Source organism: Coregonus lavaretus (assembly GCF_964263955.1).
Source record: "Coregonus lavaretus genome assembly, chromosome: 32".
Taxonomy (NCBI): Eukaryota; Metazoa; Chordata; class Actinopteri; order Salmoniformes; family Salmonidae; genus Coregonus; species Coregonus lavaretus.
This window is the reverse complement of record NC_140019.1, coordinates 14,638,331-14,658,417: the sequence shown is the minus strand read 5'-3', so window position 1 is coordinate 14,658,417 and position 20,087 is coordinate 14,638,331. Positions and strand designations below refer to the sequence as shown.

Genomic DNA, 20,087 nt, shown 5'->3' with positions numbered 1-20,087 from the left:
GGGACAAACAGGTCAAGAGATCAATCAATCACTCATGTTACACCATGTAAAATGAACGTGTTCCTGCACACACAAAGAAAGGTCACAACACGATTGAGTGTCTCAGCCAGTGTATTTAAATCTCTTCAATGCACTACGAGCAGCCCACCAATCACAGCCAACAACAAAGCAAATCTTATCTAATCCAGGAGCATGTTCTATATGCATAAAACAAAAATGTGTATTTGCTAATTAAGTAATATTGATAGGTCAAGTTGATGAAGACAATGAGAGAGTATCTCGACAGAATTACCACAAAACATGAGTTATATTGGGATCCTGACTATTGGCAACTTATACAGAAAATGTGAAGCAGTTGTAATAATTATAATAATCATAACAATAATAATGCAATAAAGAACAGAAAAGTGTCTCGCCTAGTTGCCAGCATCTATAAATCCACCATCCTGTAAACTCCAGTCTAGAGCTTCCATTTTGATACAAAAGTGGTTGGTTGAGAACAGCCTGGGGCAGTTCAGTTTTGAGTGAGTTCAGTTCATAGGTGCAGGTGTAAGAAACAAACCAGCAGTGCCAAGTTTAGTGTATTGTACAGCCTAAATTACTGTAGCACACTAACTATGTATCTCGTGCAATTTCAGTGTAAAACTGAAGGGCAGCCAAGACAGCGCTGATAACACACAATTTCATTGTTAGTTTGTGATTTCATACACACAGCACTCCAATCCTGACCTGAGGGACAGAATGCAGCATCTACATTATTTCAATGTTATTTAAAGGTCTCTCACAAAACACTCATCCTTCAAATTATTCAATGGTTTTGGATATCATGTACTAGTATGGCTCAAATCTGTATTGAGATATGAATCTACAGGGATCCATGGTAGCTTTGTCCAGTGCAATGCGGTACAAAATAGTCCACTCCCAGTACAGTCCAGTGCATGAGATAACATCCTAACTCAACCTCCTTCCAACAACACCTTCTACTGTTAACCATATACAGTCTCAATCACTGAAAAGAGGATAACCTCTAAAAAGATTGGTTGAATAAAATAAAAATGGACAAATTATATCATTCCAAAAAAGCTTGATGTTTAGTGTCTAATGTCTCTGTAGGCTTGTCATCTTTCCAGGAAAAAAACGTATTTTTCAAGTTTTCGTTTGGACAGCAGCAGGTGCTGAAGCCACACCTGACTGGCTGCCATTCTGGAGATGTTGCTGTATTTTGTTTAATATGCTTTCTTCTTAAAACTATTCCAACAAAGTTTGTGTTCTAGCAATGAATGCTGTAAACAATTATATTCCTACTATGTCAACATATTTCCTCCACCCATATTTCTCTGTATCGTGCTCTTTCACTAATCAGTGAAAGTATCCAGCTGTGTTCCATCTTCAGTCATCAGGTGAGCACACCAGGTGGAGCTGGTCCGGACTACCAACGCTCCCAGTGCTTGAACTTCCATCTCCCAGGTATCGGGACACCATGCACGGCAGGTTGAGCTCAGTGGATCCACCGGGACTGGAGTCACTCCTGCTGACACACTCCTCCTCCAGGACTAGACAGAGTTCTTTCAGGTCCAGATTCTCCTTCACTAATCCGTCCTGCATGCGCTCTAGGTCGGACAGCTTTTTCAAGTAGCCGCCCAGATCCTCACGCATCACTTTGGCTGCGTGGTGACCGAACAGCTGCCATTCCCGTGCCAGCTTCTTCACCTTTAGTCGGTCATCATCAAGAAAACAGCACAAGTCACGCAGTTCTGTGTTTTCTTCCTGGAGACGCTGGTTGATGGTTTTCAGCTCCCTGATCTCAAGCAGGTGGCCCTGTAATTGTTTGTTGACTTCTTTTATTAGCCGTCCACGCTGGATAAGAGCAGAGATCTTTTCAGACTCCTCTTTACGCAGTCGCCTCACCAGCTCTTCTTTAGAGCAGGCGAGTAAATCCTCGTCAGACATCTTTGACAACTCTCTGTTGTAAATCTCACTGTCACTCCCCATATTGTTTTAGCTGATGGTAATTCAATAACCTGAGAAAAAATTGCCTTTTCTGATTACAGGCAGTTGAGGGTACAAATAACTGTAGCCTTTAATTCCTGGGATGCTCTACAATGGGGCATGTATAGCAAGCTTTTTAGTCTGCCCTGAATTGTGACTATCAACTGTCTCTATCCCACCATTGAAGCAAATGTAGGCCAACAGCAATTCTTGGCTTTGCTTATGGATAATGGGAACAGTGCACATGCTTCACATGATCACATTGACGTTTTTCTTTGAGCTATAAAATTACCTGAACAAGGTCGCTCTTGCTATAATAAAACCAAGCAACAATGGCAATATTTGTTTGATCAAATGTCAATCCATCACTCTCAAATCTCACATGATAATCTGCGATTAGAGGCCTTTATGAAAGGAGTGTGCGTTACTGTCCCGTTTTCCCTTTCTTTTCCTTTGTTACTGTCGGCAGGGTGAGGTTTTCGTGCTTTTCCAATCCGTTATTTCGTTTTTATTGTATAGCTGGCTCGTAATCCTACATCGGAAAACCTTGGACAAAGATATGTCAATGTTCTTTCACTGAGATCTTCATGTCTTCTTATCAGAAATGAGGTGCTGAAGAGCATCTGCGTTCGTTCTGTCGGAGCAAATGTTGTATTCCCTCTGTTTGGAGGATTTGTTCATGGCATAACATTCATTCCTTTTGATTATGAACCCATGAGAGGCAGTCATTTGAAATTCACCGAAGAAAAACAAACAAACCATAAGGCTTTGAAGTCACTCAAAGAAATATGAATCCCGATTCCTGCTCATCCTATTGCGTGGTGTGTGGAGGATAACAATGTCCGCCTTCTTCACTGTCACTTATCAAGCGGATGTCTCCTCTCTCACACTCGGTTTTTCTCTCCACTCAGTGAATTTCAGAAAATGATGCACATTTGAAAATAATGGGATTTTCCTTTTTGCTCTCCCCTCGCATAAAAAGTAATAGAAGTGTCAAGCAATCATCCATAGGCGAGGCTTTTCAAACACAACATGGATAAACACAATAAAAATGTACGAAATCGATACAGACCACTTCTGTGGAAGAGATTGAAGGTCAAAATATACAGTAAAACAGTTTCTTGCTGACTATTATCCAACAATATGTCTTTATGAGCGTTCAAATCTAGTTGTCTGATGGTGGTTGTGAAGGAGGCGGCCGTAGGAATGCCCCCTCTTCTGAAGCCCTCTCCCCCTCTCCCTTTCCGTTTGGTCTTCCTTTACTGTAAAAGAATAGCTTACGTATTGTATCCAGTGGAAAGAAATGACATCACACATGCAATTTGAATGCATGTGTTTATAGGCATACTAATTTTCTTTAGTCTGTAGCCTATCACATTTGTGTTCAAATCTATGAATATACCAAATCTATAAAATACACACAACAAATAGGCTATATATCATTGTATCTTTGTAGTCTATCGTTTTTTTAATATACATTTTAAAATATTTAAAGACTTCCCCCGACTCTGCACCCCTCACACACACACACACACACACACACACACACACACACACACACACACACACACACACACAGCAGAATATGATGCAAAAGCATCAGCATCACACTTTGACGCATAACAAGAACTGTATCACAGTTACAGTGTGCACAATTTCATATACACAGACAGAAAGTGTGAGAACAGGCTTTTCTATGGTTTAAACTGAGGCATTCGGCCACATCCTTCCGCCCTCCACTTCCTACTCTATTGTTTCAGTGAGGCCATAACAATATAGGGTGTTAGCCAGGACTGGGGAGCGCTTGGGATGGAATCAGGGCACTGTGAGGTTAGCTAATAGAAGGGCTGGAACTGGGAGAGTGAGGGGGTTGGCTGGTTTGCAGTGAGAGGTGTAAAACAAAAAGACAGTTGACTATGTCGTTTTTCTCTTTTGTAATTTTGAAAGGACCCAGACAGAAACAGCAAAAGGAGGATGGGAGGGGTGAGGAGAGGGATTTGGTGGGATTTATTCCGATTAATCTCTGTGGGGAAAGAGCGCATGCCCACACACACACACACACCACAATTCCTCATAATAGCTCTCTACTCTTTACCATTTTATTTGTGTTTATTATGGGAAAATAACTAAATCTGATTTTCCTTATTTTATTTTTTATTTTATTTTTTAAATTTGATTGAGTAATGGGCGTTCCTAACCAATTGGAAAGTGGAAATTTACCACCATCGAGTTAGATAGAGGACTCTAAATGGATAAAATCCGTTTTAGCATGGACATTGCCATTGAGGGCTACCACCATTTTAAAGTAGTCAACTGGGTGGGCCGTCCTGTGGGTGAAGGAAGGATTAAATGAGTCCATCTGGGTCATCAGGAGGAATCAGCCAATTAATTATGCTTGTGAGCAAACATTCCATAACTGCAGCTGGCCGTAAATCACCAACCGTGGCTTTATACCCATTAAAACAACACACTCTAGCTGGCAGTATGCACCCTTTCAGTTTGTCTGCCAACTCATAAAAGTAGTAGAAAAAGAAAATGTACTACTTCAAAATGGAGATGGTCTCAATGGCGCTGCCTGTGCACTCACATACATCATAATGGGACATATAAAGTCTATACTTTTAATGGTAGGTTTATTTGAACAGTGAGAGACAGAATAACAACAACAAAAATCCAGAGAAACGCATGTCAAAAATGTTATAAATTGATTTGCATTTTAATGAGGGAGATAAGTATTTGACCCACTGCCATAATGTCCATCGTTATATTTGGAGGAAAAATGGGGAGCTTGCAAGCCGAAGAACACCATCCCAACCGTGAAGCACGGGGGTGGTAGCATCATGCTGTGGGTGTGCTTTGCTGCAGAAGGGACTGGTGCACTTCACAAAATAGATACAGTGAGGGAAAAAAGTATTTGATCCCCTGCTGATTTTGTACGTTTGCCCACTGACAAAGACATGATCAGTCTATAAGTTTAATGGTAGGTTTATTTGAACAGTGAGAGACAGAATAACAACAACAAAATCCTGAAAAACGCATGTCAAAAATGTTATAAATTGATTTGCATTTTAATGAGGGAAATAAGTATTTGACCCCTCTGCAAAACATGACTTAGTACTTGGTGGCAAAACCCTTGTTGGCAATCACAGAGGTCAGACATTTCTTGTAGTTGGCCACCAGGTTTGCACACATCTCAGGAGGGATTTTGTCCCACTCCTCTTTGCAGATCTTCTCCAAGTCATTAAGGTTTCGAGGCTGACGTTTGGCAACTCGAACCTTCAGCTCCCTCCACAGATTTTCTATGGGATTAAGGTCTGGAGACTGGCTAGGCCACTCCAGGACTTTAATGTGCCTCTTCTTGAGCCACTCCTTTGTTGCCTTGGCCGTGCATTTTGGGTCATTGTCATGCTGGAATACCCATCCACGACCCATTTTCAATGCCCTGGCTGAGGGAAGTAGGTTCTCACCCAAGATTTGATGGTACATGGTACCGTCCATCATCCCTTTGATGCGGTGAAGTTGTCCTGTCCCCTTAGCAGAAAAACACCCCCAAAGCATAATGTTTCCACCTCCATGTTTGACGGTGGGGATGGTGTTCTTGGGGTCATAGGCAGCATTCCTCCTCCTCCAAACACGGCGAGTTGAGTTGATGCCAAAGAGCTTGATGTTGGTCTCATCTGACCACAACACTTTCACCCAGTTCTCTGAATCCTTCAGATGTTTAGTGGCAAACTTCAGACGGGCCTGTATATGTGCTTTCTTGAGCAGGGGGACCTTGCGGGCGCTGCAGGATTTCAGTCCTTCACGGCGTAGTGTGTTACCAATTGTTTTCTTGGTGACTATGGTCCCAGCTGCCTTGAGATCATTGGCAAGATCCTCCCGTGTAGTTCTGGGCTGCTTCCTCAACGTTCTCATGATCATTGCAACTCCACGAGGTGAGATCTTGCATGGAGCCCCAGGCCGAGGGAGATTGACAGTTATTTTGTGTTTCTTCCATTTGCGAATAATCGCACCAACTGTTGTCACCTTCTCACCAATCTGCTTGGTGATGGTCTTGTAGCCCATTCCAGCCTTGTGTAGGTTTACAATCTTGTCCCTGACATCCTTGGAGAGCTCTTTGGTCTTGGCCATGGTGGAGAGTTTGGAATCTGACTGATTGATTGCTTCTGTTGACAGATGTCTTTTATACAGATAACAAGCTGAGGTTAGGAGCACTCCCTTTAAGAGTGTGCTCCTAATCTCAGCTCGTTACCTGTATAAAAGACACCTGGGAGCCAGAAATCTTTCTGATTGAGAGGGGGTCAAATACTTATTTCCCTCATTAAAATGCAAATCAATTTATAACATTTTTGACATGTGTTTTTCTGGATTTTTTTGTTGTTATTCTGTCTCTCACTGTTAAAATAAACCTAACATTAAAATTATAGACTGATCATTTCTTTGTTAGTGGGCAAACATACTAAATCAGCAGGGGATCAAATACTTTTTTCCCTCACTGTAGCATCATGAGGATGTCACGATCGTCTATAAAGGGAGCAGACCAATACGCAGCGCGTTGAGTGAACATGATGACTTTAATAAAGAAAGCACGTAACTACAAAACAAAAGACGATAGTGAAGTCCAACAGTGACAAAATACTGAACCTGGAACATAAACCCACAACCCCAAGGTGAAAACACACAGTATAAATATGGCTCCCAATCAGAGATAACGAGCCGACAGCTGACACTCGTTACCTCCGATTGGGAGTCATTGACCAAACATAGAAAACAACAACCTAGACACCCAACATAGAACATAAACACATAGACTGCACACACCCTGGCTCAACATAATGAGTCCCAGAACCAGGGTGTGACAGTACCCCCCCCTAAAGGCGCGGACTGCGACCGCGCCTCAAAACCCCCAAACAGGGGAGGGCTGGGCGGGCATACCTCCTCGGTGGCGGTTCTGGCTCCGGCCTAGACCACCACCCCACCATAGTCACTACCCGCTTACGTAGCCTCCTCCAAATGACCACCCTCCACCTTAACCCCACTAGATTAAGGGCCAGCACCGGACTAAGGGGCAGCACCAGGCTAAGGGGCAGCACCGGACTAAGGGACAGCACCGGACTAAGGGGCAGTACCGGACTAAGGGGCAGCACCAGGATAAGGGGCAGCACCGGACTAAGGGGCAGCACCAGACTAAGGGGCAGCACCGGACTAAGGGGCAGTACCGGACTAAGGGGCAGCACCAGGATAAGGGGCAGCACCTGACTCAATGGCGGATCCTGGCTGGCTGGCTCTGGCGGATCCTGGCTGGACGGCTCTTGGCTGGCTGAAGGATCTGGCTGCTCATGGCTGGCTGACGGATCTGGCTGCTCATGGCTGACTGACGGATCTGGCTGCTCATGGCTGGCCGACGGATCTGGCTGCTCATGGCTGGCCGACGGATCTGGCTGCTCATGGCTGGCCGACGGATCTGGCTGCTCATGGCTGGCTGACGGATCTGGCTGCTCATGGCTGGCTGACGGATCTGGCTGCTCATGGCTGGCCGACGGATCTGGCTGCTCATGGCTGGCTGACGGATCTGGCTGCTCATGGCTGGCCGACGGATCTGGCTGATCCTGTCTGGCCGACGGCTCTGGCTGATCCTGTCTGGCGGAAGGCTCTGGCTGATCCGGTCTGGCGGAAGGCTCTGGCTGATCCTGTCTGGCGGAAGGCTCTGGCTGATCCTGTCTGGCGGAAGGCTCTGGCTGATCCTGTCTGGCGGAAGGCTCTGGCTGATCCTGTCTGGCGGAAGGCTCTGGCTGATCCTGTCTGGCGGAAGGCTCTGGCTGATCCTGTCTGGCGGAAGGCTTTAGCAGCTCCGGTCTGGCGGACGGCTCTGACGGCTCATGGCAGACGGGCGGCTTATGCAGCGCTTGGCAGACGGACAGTTCAGACGGCGTTGGGCAGACAGGCAGTTCAGGCGCCGTTGGGCAGACGGGCAGTTCAAGCGCCGTTGGGCAGACGGGCAGTTCAGGCGCCGTTGGGCAGACGGGCAGTTCAGGCGCCGCTGGGCAGACGGGCAGTTCAGGCGCCGTTGGGCAGACGGGCAGTTCAGGCGCCGTTGGGCAGACGGGCAGTTCAGGCGCCGTTGGGCAGACGGGCAGTTCAGGCGCCGTTGGGCAGACGGCAGACTCTGGCCGGGCGACGCGCACCGTAGACTTGGTGCGGGTGGCAGGAACAGGCCGGACCGGGCTGGCGACGCGCACCGTAGACTTGGTGCGGGTGGCAGGAACAGGCCGGACCGGGCTGGCGACGCGCACCGTAGACTTGGTGCGGGTGGCAGGAACAGGCCGGACCGGGCTGGCGACGCGCACCGTAGACTTGGTGCGGGTGGCAGGAACAGGCCGGACCGGGCTGGCGACGCGCACCGTAGACTTGGTGCGGGTGGCAGGAACAGGCCGGACCGGGCTGGCGACGCGCACCGTAGACTTGGTGCGGGTGGCAGGAACAGGCCGGACCGGGCTGGCGACGCACACCGTAGACTTGGTGCGGGTGGCAGGAACAGGCCGGACCGGGCTGGCGACGCACACCGTAGACTTGGTGCGGGTGGCAGGAACAGGCCGGACCGGGCTGGCGACGCACACCGTAGACTTGGTGCGGGTGGCAGGAACAGGCCGGACCGGGCTGTGGAGACGGATAGGAGGCCTGGAGCGAACAGCGGACACCACCCGTCCTGGCTGAATGCCTACCCTCACACACTCTGTGTGAGGCATCCGCACAGGACGTACAGGGCGGTGTACCCCTGGCCTGGTGGCCTCCTGGATACTCCCCCTTTTCTCCTCCGTCAGCCCCGTCGTCCATGCCGTGTGCCCCCCCCTAAAAATTTTCTGGGGTTGACTCACGACCCTCCGACGATGGCCCTGCTGCCGCCGTTGCTCCTCTCTCGCCAGGGCCTTGATCCTTCCCCAAGGTCCCTTGCCTCCGAGCATGTCCTCCCAGGACCACGATGTGCCCACCTGGGCCATCGCCAGCCTCTCTATCTCCTTGCCCGGTGCCTCCTCCCATGTCCAGTCTCCTTGCTCCTGGACACGCTGCTTGGTCTTTCTTTGGTGGGTTTTTCTGTCACGATCGTATGAGGAAGCGGACCAATACGCAGCGCGTTGAGTGAACATGATGACTTTAATAAAGAAAGCACGTAACTACAAAACAAAAGACGATAGTGAAGTCCAACAGTGACAAAATACTGAACCTGGAACATAAACCCACAACCCCAAGGTGAAAACACACAGTATAAATATGGCTCCCAATCAGAGATAACGAGCCGACAGCTGACACTCGTTACCTCCGATTGGGAGTCATTGACCAAACATAGAAAACAACAACCTAGACACCCAACATAGAACATAAACACATAGACTGCACACACCCTGGCTCAACATAATGAGTCCCAGAACCAGGGTGTGACAGAGGAAGGACAATTATGTGGATATACTGAAGTAACATCTCAAGACATCAGTCAGGAAGTTAAAGCTTGGTCGCAAATGTTCTTCCAAATGGACAATGACCCCAAGCATACTTCCAAAGTTGTGACAAAATGGCTTAAGGACAACAAAGTCAAGGTATTGGAGTGGCCATCACAAAGCCCTGACCTCAATCCTATAGAAAATGTGTGGGCAGAACTGAAAAAGCGGGTGCGAGCAAGGAGGCCTACAAACCTGACTCAGTTACACCAGCTCTGTCAGGAGGAATGGGCCAAAATTCACCCAACTTATTGTGGGAAGCTTGTGGAAGGCTACCCGAAACGTTTGACCCAAGTTAAACAATTTAAAGGCAATGCTACCAAATACTAATTGAGTGTATGTAAACTTCTGATCGACTGGGAATGTGATGAAAGAAATAAAAGCTGAAATAAATAATTCTCTCTACTATTATTCTGATATTTCACATTCTTAAAATAAAATGGTGATCCTGACTGTGTGATGAGGTGTGAATGAAGGAGTCAGGCGCAGGAGGTAAAACACTCCACTCGCTCTCACAATGAAGCAATCGCTCACAAAGACAAGGGCAACAGAGGGAACACTTATACACATACTAATTAGGGGAATGAGCACCAGGTGTGTGTGATTGACAAGACAAGACATGACAAGTGGAGTGATGAGAATGGGATCGGCAGTAGCCAGTAAGCCGGTGACGACGAACGTCGAAACCTGCCCGAACAAGGAGGGGAGGCAGCCTCGGCGGAAGTTGTGACAGACTGACCTAAGAAAGGGAATTTTTACTAGGATTAAATGTCAGGAATTGTGAAAAACAGAGTTTAAATGTATTTGGCTAAGGTGTATGTAAACTTCCGACTTCAACTGTACGAAGAACTTAGGTAGCTACACCAAAGACACAGCTCAAAGTGAAAGGCAAAATGTAAGCCTAACTGAAATTCCTTACCGTCATCACTGCCGACCAAGACCACACATGGAAAGTTTGAAAACACAGCAGCCACGCAAAATCTAATAAAATGTTATTTGTCACAAGTGCCGAATACAACAGGTGTAGACCTTACTGTGAAATGCTAACTTACAAGCACTTAACCAACAATAAATAAGAGTTAAGAATACGTAAAAACGTATGCGCACATGACTGTAAGTCGCTTTGGATAAAAGCGTCTGCTAAATGGCATATTATTATTATTATTATTAAGAAAATATTTACTAAATAAACTAAAGTAAAAAAAAAGGAATCCAATAAAATAACAACAACGAGGCTATATATAAAGGGGGTACCGGTACCTAGTCAATGCAGGGAGGTACAGGTTAGTCGAGGTAATTGAGGTAATATGTACATGTAAGTAGGGGTAAAGTGACTATGCATAGATAATAAACAGAGAGTAGCAGCAGCGTAAAAAAAGGGGGTGTCAATGCAAATAGTCCGGGTAGCCATTTGATTAGCAGTTCAGCAGTCTTATGGCTTGGGGGTAGAAGCTGTTAAGGAGCCTTTTGGACCTAGACTTGGCGCTCCGGTACCGCTTTCTGTGCGGTAGCAGAGAGAACAGTCTATGACTAGGGTGTTCCTCTGACATCGCCTGGTATAAGGGTCCTGGATGGCAGGACGCTTGGCCCCAGTGATATACTGGGCCGCATGCAATACCCTCTGTAGCGCCTTGCGGTCGGATGCCGAGCAGTTGCCATACCAGGCGGTGATGCAACCAGTCAGGATGCTCTCGATGGTGCAGCTGTATAACTTTTTGAGGATCTGAGGACCCATACCAAATATTTTCATTCTCCTGAGGGGGAATAGGTATTGTCGTGCCCTCTTCACGACTGTCTTGGTGTGTTTGGAGCATGATAGTTTGTTGGTGATGTGGACACCAAGGAACTTGAAACTCTCAACCTGCTCCATATACAGCCCGTCGATGAAAATGGGGGCGTGCTCGGCCCTCCTTTTCCTGTAGTCCACGATCATTGATGACGTTGGGAGAGCTTTGTATGCGTCTCTGTGTGTGGAGTAAAGGTGGTCTTGTGTTTTTTTTCCTCTGGTTGCACATGTGACATGCTGGTAGAAATGAGGTAAAACTCTGGATGAGCATTTTCTTGTTTGCTTATGGCCTTATACAGCTCCTTGAGTGCAGTCTTAGTGCCAGCATCGGTTTGGGGTGGTAAATAGACAGCTACAAAATATATACAGTGAGGGAAAAAAGTATTTGATGCCCTGCTGATTTTGTACGTTTGCCCACTGACAAAGAAATGATCAGTCTATAATTTTAATGGCATGTTTCTTTGAACAGTGAGAGACAGAATAACAACAAACAAATCCAGAAAAAAGCATGTCAAAAATGTTATAAATTGATTTGCATTTTAATGAGGGAAATAAGTATTTGACCCCCTCTCAATCAGAAAGATTTCTGGCTCCCAGGTGTCTTTTATACAGGTAACGAGCTGACATTAGGAGCACACTCTTAAAGGGAGTGCTCCTAATGGGTTACAAGACCATCGCCAAGCAGCTTGTTGAAAAGGTGACAACAGTTGGTGCGATTATTCGCAAATGGAAGAAACACAAAAGAACTGTCAATCTCCCTCGGCCTGGGGCTCCATGCAAGATCTCACCTCGTGGAGTTGCAATGATCATGAGAATGGTGAGGAATCAGCCCAGAACTACACGGGAGGATCTTGTCAATGATATCAAGGCAGCTGGGACCATAGTCACCAAGAAAACAATTGGTAACACACTACGCCATGAAGGACTGAAATCCTGCAGCGCCCGCAAGGTCCCCCTGCTCAAGAAAGCACATATACAGGCCCGTCTGATGTTTGCCAATGAACATCTGAATGATTCAGAGGAGAACTGGGTGAAAGTGTTGTGGTCAGATGAGACCAAAATCGAGCTCTTTGGCATCAACTCAACTCGCCGTGTTTGGAGGAGGAGGAATGCTGCCTATGACCCCAAGAACACCATCCCCACCGTCAAACATGGAGGTGGAAACATTATGCTTTGGGGGTGTTTTTCTGCTAAGGGGACAGGACAAATTTACCGCATCAAAGGGATGATGGACGACGCCATGTACCGTGAAATCTTGGGTGAGAACCTCCTTCCCTCAGCCAGGGCATTGAAAATGGGTCGTGGATGGGTATTCCAGCATGACAATGACCCAAAACACACGGCCAAGGCAACAAAGGAGTGGCTCAAGAAGAAGCACATTAAGGTCCTGGAGTGGCCTAGCCAGTCTCCAAACCTTAATCCCATAGAAAATCTGTGGAGGGAGCTGAAGGTTCGATTTGCCAAACGTCAGGCTTGAAACATTAATGACTTGGAGAAGATCTGCAAAGAGGAGTGGGACAAAATCCCTCCTGAGATGTGTGCAAACCTGGTGGCCAACTACAAGAAACGTCTGACTTCTGTGATTGCCAACAAGGGTTTTGCCACCAAGTACTAAGTCATGTTTTGCTGAGGGGTCAAATACTTATTTCCCTCATTAAAACGCAAATCAATTTATAACATTTTTGACATGCGTTTTTCTGGATTCTTTTGTTGTTATTCTGTCTCTCACTGTTCAAATAAACCTACCATTAAAATGATAGACTGATCATTTCTTTGTCAGTGGGCAAACGTACAAAATCAGCAGGGGATCAAATACTTTTTTCCCTCACTGTAGATGAAAACTCTTGGTAAAGAGTGTGGTCTACAGTTTATCATGAGATACTCTATCTCAGGTGAGCAAAACCTTGTGACTTCTTTAATATTAGATTGACAAATAGACACACCACCCCTGTTCTGTCTTGCCGATGCAAGGAAAACTCAGCCAACTGTATATTATCCATGTCGTAGTTCAGCGACGACTCGGTGAAACATAAGATATTACCGTTTTTAATGTCCCGTTGGTAGGATAGTTTCGAATGGAGCTCATCCAGTTTATTCTCCAATGATTGCAAGTTGGCCAATAGGATGGATGGTAGAGGCGGGTTACCCACTCGCCAAATAATTCTCACAAGGCACCCGGATCTGCGTCCCCTGTATCGGCGTCTCTTCTTCATGTGAATGACGGAGATTTGGGCCTGGTATGGTATCAGCAGTAAATCCTTTGCATCCGACTCGTTAAAGAAAAAATCTTTGTTCGGTTCGAGGTGAGTAATCGCTGCTCTGATATCCAGAAGCTCTTTCCAAGATGTGGGAAGTGTGCAGGAGGGCATGAGATAGAAGATTGTGTAGTTTCGGTGGATAAAGTTGTGTGTGTCAACTGTAGGGTGCCCATGTTGCTGGGGATCGGAAGTGTCCGGTGCGAGAGAGGCAGGTTGAGGTGGCTAGAGTAGTGCAGAAGATGTCATATGCTGAGGCAGAGAAGAAAGTAGAGGAGGATGGGTCAAGGGTGAGGGATTCTGAGAGGATTCCTGTGAATAGTAGATCTGTGCCAGCACAGAGGGATAGGCCAATGAGTGATATACAGTATGCTTCAGTAAGGTTGGCTTCTTAGCGTTCATAGCAATGGTTGTCAATTGTACCGCAGAAATGGAACATAAATCACAGAAAATAGATGTCGTGGTGGCAGCTGCAGAGAAGTATTTGGGTATACCAGATTTGACTTCAGAAGAGTTACAGGGTGTGTTGAGTGGTGGTGTCCCGTTCTCCCAAGCCGTTGGCATGGTGCAGGAGCAGGTAAGGTCAAGGTAGTGAAAACAGTGTAGGGTTAGTTGGTAGGGTAATTAAACATATATTTGTATTTTATTTTAGTTTCCCATTTTCCCATTTTGTATCACAAAGTGTAAATGATGCAATGTTCCCTCTAAGCTGTGCATGTGCATTCAGGACTGCCGGGCAGAGCTCAGAAGAACTATCAGCCCACAGAGAGAAGCATAAGATTGAACTTCACTCAACTTTCTAGAGTTTTCCCTGTTAGTTAGATAACACTATCAATGTTTCCCTTTACTGTGGCAATTGTGATCGAGTCAACACAAAATTAGCTACCTTCAATGTAACATACAGAAACAAAACAAACTATGCAAGAGATTTTGTTGTAGGCAGAACACATCGGAGTAGGATTCTATTGTGCATGACTCAGCCTGTACTCTACACAGACAGGTGCGGCATAACCAATCAGAACTGCAGTAGGCCTATATGCAAATAGACAATTGCCATATATGGATCTGTGCCATTTACTTTGATCTGGACTGTATTTACAGCTGTGGTGTTAATCATGGGCTTGTTTTGAGATCGAAGCAAGAGCTGCATGTAGCCATGTGTGCACATTTTGTTCATATCCTTTGCTAGTTAGTGAGTTATTAGCTCAGTTATAGATAATTTGTAGTCAGCAATAGGGGAGTGATTGTTTCCTACAAGAGGACAAAACGTGTACATCTTTGAAAAGCTTGTCAGGTAAATACATTTTTTTTGTCTTAAAGGGGCAGTGTTGTATTTTGAGACAGGCTTGTATAAGCCAATAGGCAGAGGGTAGCATAATTTGTCTGATTCTCTGTAATAATGGTATGGGAATAATAATGCATTTTATTTTGTAAAGTGGTTTCTTGCATCAAACAACACAAAAACATGTTATGTCACTTCCTTGTCTGAAGGACAAGTGGATACACAGGTTAATGTCAAAACCTGCATGTTTTTTTTCAAAAGTCTCATGGAATGTAGGCCTACATTGAACACCACACATGTGCTACTACTGCAGGCTGAATGATATAACAGCTATTTCCATGTTAAAATGTTATGGGATGCATTTTCTCCATTGTTTTTTTAATGGTAGGCCACTCTGGTAGGCCTACATTATGATCAAATAGCCACAATAGCCTACTTGGCCACTGTTAAAACTGTAACTTAAAGTGGGTACAGCCTCAGTGTTCACAGTAAAAGTGCGCTGGAAGTTGAACAGAATTTTCTCTCAGCAGACCTGAAATTTGCTCAGTACCGATTTTTTTTTGAGGGAACGTTGAAGGTATGTACTATAGTTCCTTTGGGGGCGGTACTGCAAATATTGGATGCCAACCGCCGTTAAACTCCACCAAAGAAGAAGTACAACCCCCCCCCCCCCCCCCCCTCCCCTCCCCTCTCCGACTCCATCTGCGTGACAAAACACGGAAGTGCTTTGGTCTGTTGTTGACAGGTCTTTTCTGTCCTGTGTTGGGCCTCGCTACAGCATTAGCAACGGATGGAAATGTCTCCTGCAGTAAATATATATTTTATAGGAGGTTATTATCCGTTATGTTTTTAGATAATAATTCATATTTAACCTGTTTTATCTTGGGTGATAATCACTGGTCAGCTAGCTAGCCATGTTAGCCAACGTTAATTTACAAATTCTGGACAGGCTATGGATTATTACTCCTAGTTAAAAAGCTTGTAGTATAACAATATAGAATATTGGAACCATAATTTAAAAGGGTAGCTAAGTATCTTCTTGTTTAGTCAGATAATGTATGTAGTTAATATAATAAGTGGCTAGCTACCTTGACTTAATAACTTAGTACAATATTTATGGTTAATGATATTCGACAGGTATTGTGACAAGTGAAATTAAAACTTTGAAGCTAATTAAAACAATTTTTCTTGTTTCCTTATAGATGTCAGTGGAACTCGATGTGTTTGTGGTTAACACCACCATTATGGACGAGGAAGTCTATCAGTTATGGCTGGATGGCTACACAGGTTTGGCCCACAACATTCACCAACTCACACACATATAGCTATACTATACACAGACATCCATCAAAGTTACTTAATCAAATTATCTATGACATAAACCGTGAATCCTGTTTCTTTTCTGCCCCATCCTCAGTGAATGATGCAGTGAAGGTTCGTATGGAGGGAGGGGTATTGGAGGGGTGTGAAGCCAGTGCTGAGGTTCTGCACAGTGACACCATGGATCAGTACAGAACCTTCCAGATGTGTGAGCGCCTCCTGCACAGCCCTGCCAAACTGGCCAATCAGCTGTTGTTCCAGATCCCACCTCATCGCCAGGCCATGCTCATAGAGAGGTGCTCTACCAACTCCTGATACACATCTTTATATCTTATCTCCCTCTGCCTTAAACGTCGCCTAATCTGTCAGTCTGTCTCTCTCCTCATTCCCTGTGTAAAGGTACTATGCGTTCGACAGCGTGTTTGTGCGAGAAGTCCTTGGGAAGAAACTCTCAAAGGGGACCAAGAAGGACCTTGATGACGTCAGTGCAAAGACTAGCGTCACACTGAAGAGCTGCAGGCGGCAGGTAGCAGAATCCTAAGAGGGACTCTCCCAATAACAATCACTATATCTCAGACCTGTAACATTGGTGAGACTGTCCTGCCTGTACAGATTCTATGAGCTCAACAGAGCTCTAGACACTGCTATTTTCTGAATTATCACCTTTTTCTCCTAGTTTGATAACTTCAAGCGTGTATTCAAAGTTGTGGAGGAACTGAAGGGACCCCTGGTGGAGAACATTCGTCAGCACTTCCTTCTCTCTGACAACCTGGCCAGGTAACAGTAGAATAGAGTGGAATTTACAATTCAATGTGATATAATCTTGTCTCCATTTCTTTTTTACACTTTTTATGGTTTTATAAAACTCTTTATGTCTCCTCTTCTCAGGGATTACGCTGCCATCGTTTTCTTTGCCAACAATCGCTTTGAGACGGGGAAGAGGAAGCTGCACTATCTTACATTCCAGGACTTTGCCTTCTGTGCAGGGCAGCTCATCAGCAACTGGACCGTGGGAGCATTGGGTGAATCCCTGATCTATCAGATGTGCAGTGCAATCAGTCCTGATTCGTTATGAGGCCTGCATTAATTGAAGTTCTGCAAACAATTATACAATCACAGCACTGTAATATAATATGGCAATATCAAATGTCTGAAGTAGTTTGTCTTCTCAGATAACATGGTGGAAGACATGGACGTGGATCTTGAGAAGGAGTTCTTACAAGATCTAAAAGAACTGAAGATTTTAATCACTGACAAGGATCTGCTTGACCAGCACAAGAGGTATGAGAGTGTGGTTCATTTGTTATTGATTGCCTGATTTGTATGTTAATGATTGGTTTTCTTTGAGTTCCTGTCAAGAATTCACATTAAGATTTTTTCTCTTCATATTGTGTGTGTACATTGTGTGTGTTGTATTATTATGAATGATAATATTTGCTCTTGTTCCTGTTTCTCTTGTCCCCTCTGCTCCACTCAGTTTGGTGTGCACAGCTCTCCGGGGGAAGACCAAAGCGTTTAATGAGATGGAAGCCAACTTCAAGGTGAGTGACGACACATGCTTGTGTTTATCCAACATGGCTGCTATAGCAACAACAGACCACCCAGTTTCATAGGAGGTGATGTCCAGTCCAGCCTACTACAAACATCTGTAAATCAGTCAATAGAAAGTGTGGTAACCATGGTTATATAGGGTCAAATGTGCACATAAATTGTCTAATTCAAACTGTTCACAAACAGTTTGAATTATTTCTAAACTGCAGTATCAAAAACCTTGTAATTATTTGATAATTATTTGAAACAAACTCTTCTCTCTATTTTCGTCCATAGAATCTCTCCAGAGGCCTTGTCAACATTGCTGCCAAACTAACCAACACAAAAGACGTCAGAGACTTCTTCATTGACCTGGTGGAAAAGGTACATTTATAAATCATTAGTAGTGTCGTAGTAAATCTTTCATCTCTATATTCAACACTGGCTCTGGCTTATGAGGCCAATAAGGTCTACAGACATTTGTGCTACCCATGAGACTGTGATGTCATCTCTCCCCCTCCGTTCCTCCCTCCCTCCCTGCCAGTTTATTGAGCCGTGTCGGTCAGACAAATGGACAGCAGGAGACATGAGGCTCTACCTCACTCACTACACTAACTCTGCACACATACTCGACACATTCAAGTGAGTATAATATAGTTGTTATACATATTATGCTGTCTGTCTCATCAAGGCCATCAAGGTCACATAGGCTGCAGTTGTATATTTTTCTTCATATTCACATCCTAGTTGTCACCAGTGGGTGTCACTGCATCTCCCTCCATGTTTCTTTAAACTATAGTTACCTTGTTTCTCGCACAGCCATTCTGGAATGTAGTTAACGGTTTACACAACCCTGCACCACGACACACTCAACAAAGACATATTCATCGGACAACCATATTAAAACATAGGCCTCTCATTAAACTGAATGAACAACGATCACTCCATATTATGAACCTTGGCCAGCTCTCATAATGAGAATTTGTTTTGAGCCTTCTCTATTCTCCTTCTCTCTTCCTCTCTCACAGACACCAGGAAGTGTGGGACAGGTACATGGGAGTGATAAAAAGCTGCATCCTCAAAATGTACCATGACTGAGATGTTTCCTTGCTCAACTATCTACTCGGAACTTTCTGTCATCTTTCTATTGGAGTCGTGTCTTCTTTCCCTCCTTTCCTCTGCAATCGTCATGTAAATCCTCCGCTCCGTCTGTCAGATGTCTTCCTCCTCTAATGCCAGTTCCCACATTTCTCCGTCCTTCATGCCGTTATGCTGTTTTTTTCCCCTCGGTCTCTTCTGACGACCTACTTTGCAATGTCATCATGTATATCACATCATTTTTATTGTAAATAAAGTCAACTCATTATATACTGACGGTGTCTCTGTGCTGATTGTATTGCAGATCTGTGTAGGAGATAGGGTGTGTGTTTGGGCATGTGTTGTGAGTGCTTGTTTATGTTACAATATCAGATGCAAAATACTACGATTAAAACCTAACGGCAGCTGCAGGGGTTGAGACCCATTTTGTCCAATATAACACTTAGATCTTTCACAGCTTTAACATGCCAATAAAATGGTTAGAATCTCATACATCCCAGTATGGATGAATGAATATGGGTAATGACTATATTGGGAATACATCTGCATAGTAAATTAAGCCTAAGTGAATTAGAGTGGATTATGAAATGAGAAGACAGTAGTGAATTGTATGCAGTGTGTCTGTGTGTGGCCACTGGGGGTTGGGTAGCAGCAACGGGAGGGGGACGCAATTTGTCAGAGCTGGGGGAGGGTTGGGATTTCTGACAGTGATGTCTCATCTGTGATGACAGCTGTCACCCCCCACACACATAACAACCCATGATTAGGTATGTGCAATGACAATAATGACACTGCTCATTTCCATGTCAACTAGGAATTTGAAATTATAACTAACAATTTAGACACTAAGATAATAATATTGTAAAAAGGATTAACATATTTCTCTGTCTGTATACAGTAGTAGAGCTGTCCTGAAGTACACAGCTTTCATGTAATTGTCAGAAGAAATAATGTGTTGTCAAAGCAGTAGTACTGTAGTTATAACAAAACCTCTTGAAGAAATGGATGATGATTACTTCAGAGCTTCTTTCCATGCTTTTACATATAAACATGTCTGTCTCTCTGTATATCATCCAGAAAGGACCTCCAGTTTAAATATTTACCGATAGTTAGAAAAGCTAACCCCTTTTCCAAGAGGGCTTGTCTCTTTCCCTCTCTCCTCTGCTAAAATTTTTGTCCACATTCCACCAACTTCTCTCCCAAGCTATAAATATCCGTCTGTGTCAGATTGGACGGGAGTGAAGGAAACTAAGTGGCTGTACAGAAAGAGAGAAAAAGATGGGGGCGGTAACGATAGATAGATGGGGGGTAAATGGGGAGTGGGGGAGCGAGTT

The 20,087-nt window shown here is 44.8% G+C and overlaps 2 protein-coding genes across 3 annotated transcripts; one reads left to right on the top strand and one right to left on the bottom strand.

Annotated features, from left to right (window-relative positions):
* Nucleotides 1-93: 93 nt before the first annotated feature.
* On the bottom strand, nt 94-3,133 carry LOC311107570 (coiled-coil domain-containing protein 85B-like). Its single transcript, XM_084150076.1, has one exon. It carries the CDS (start codon nt 1,990-1,992, stop codon nt 1,390-1,392), a length of 603 nt encoding a protein of 200 aa, XP_084006202.1. The 5' UTR covers nt 1,993-3,133; the 3' UTR covers nt 94-1,389.
* A 12,366-nt stretch (nt 3,134-15,499) lies between these two features.
* LOC311107727 (acidic fibroblast growth factor intracellular-binding protein B-like) lies at nt 15,500-19,029 on the top strand. Of its 2 annotated transcripts, none has more exons than XM_084150244.1 (11): nt 15,500-15,635; nt 16,008-16,092; nt 16,223-16,421; nt 16,525-16,651; nt 16,802-16,902; nt 17,014-17,147; nt 17,298-17,406; nt 17,603-17,666; nt 17,953-18,039; nt 18,200-18,297; nt 18,684-19,029. In XM_084150244.1, exons 2-11 carry the CDS (start codon nt 16,008-16,010, stop codon nt 18,751-18,753), a joined length of 1,074 nt encoding a protein of 357 aa, XP_084006370.1. In that variant the 5' UTR covers nt 15,500-15,635; the 3' UTR covers nt 18,754-19,029. The 2 variants fall into 2 exon arrangements, with proteins under 2 accessions (XP_084006370.1, XP_084006369.1); XM_084150243.1 differs by having other exon boundaries at nt 15,503-15,613.
* The last annotated feature ends 1,058 nt before the right edge of the window (nt 19,030-20,087 follow it).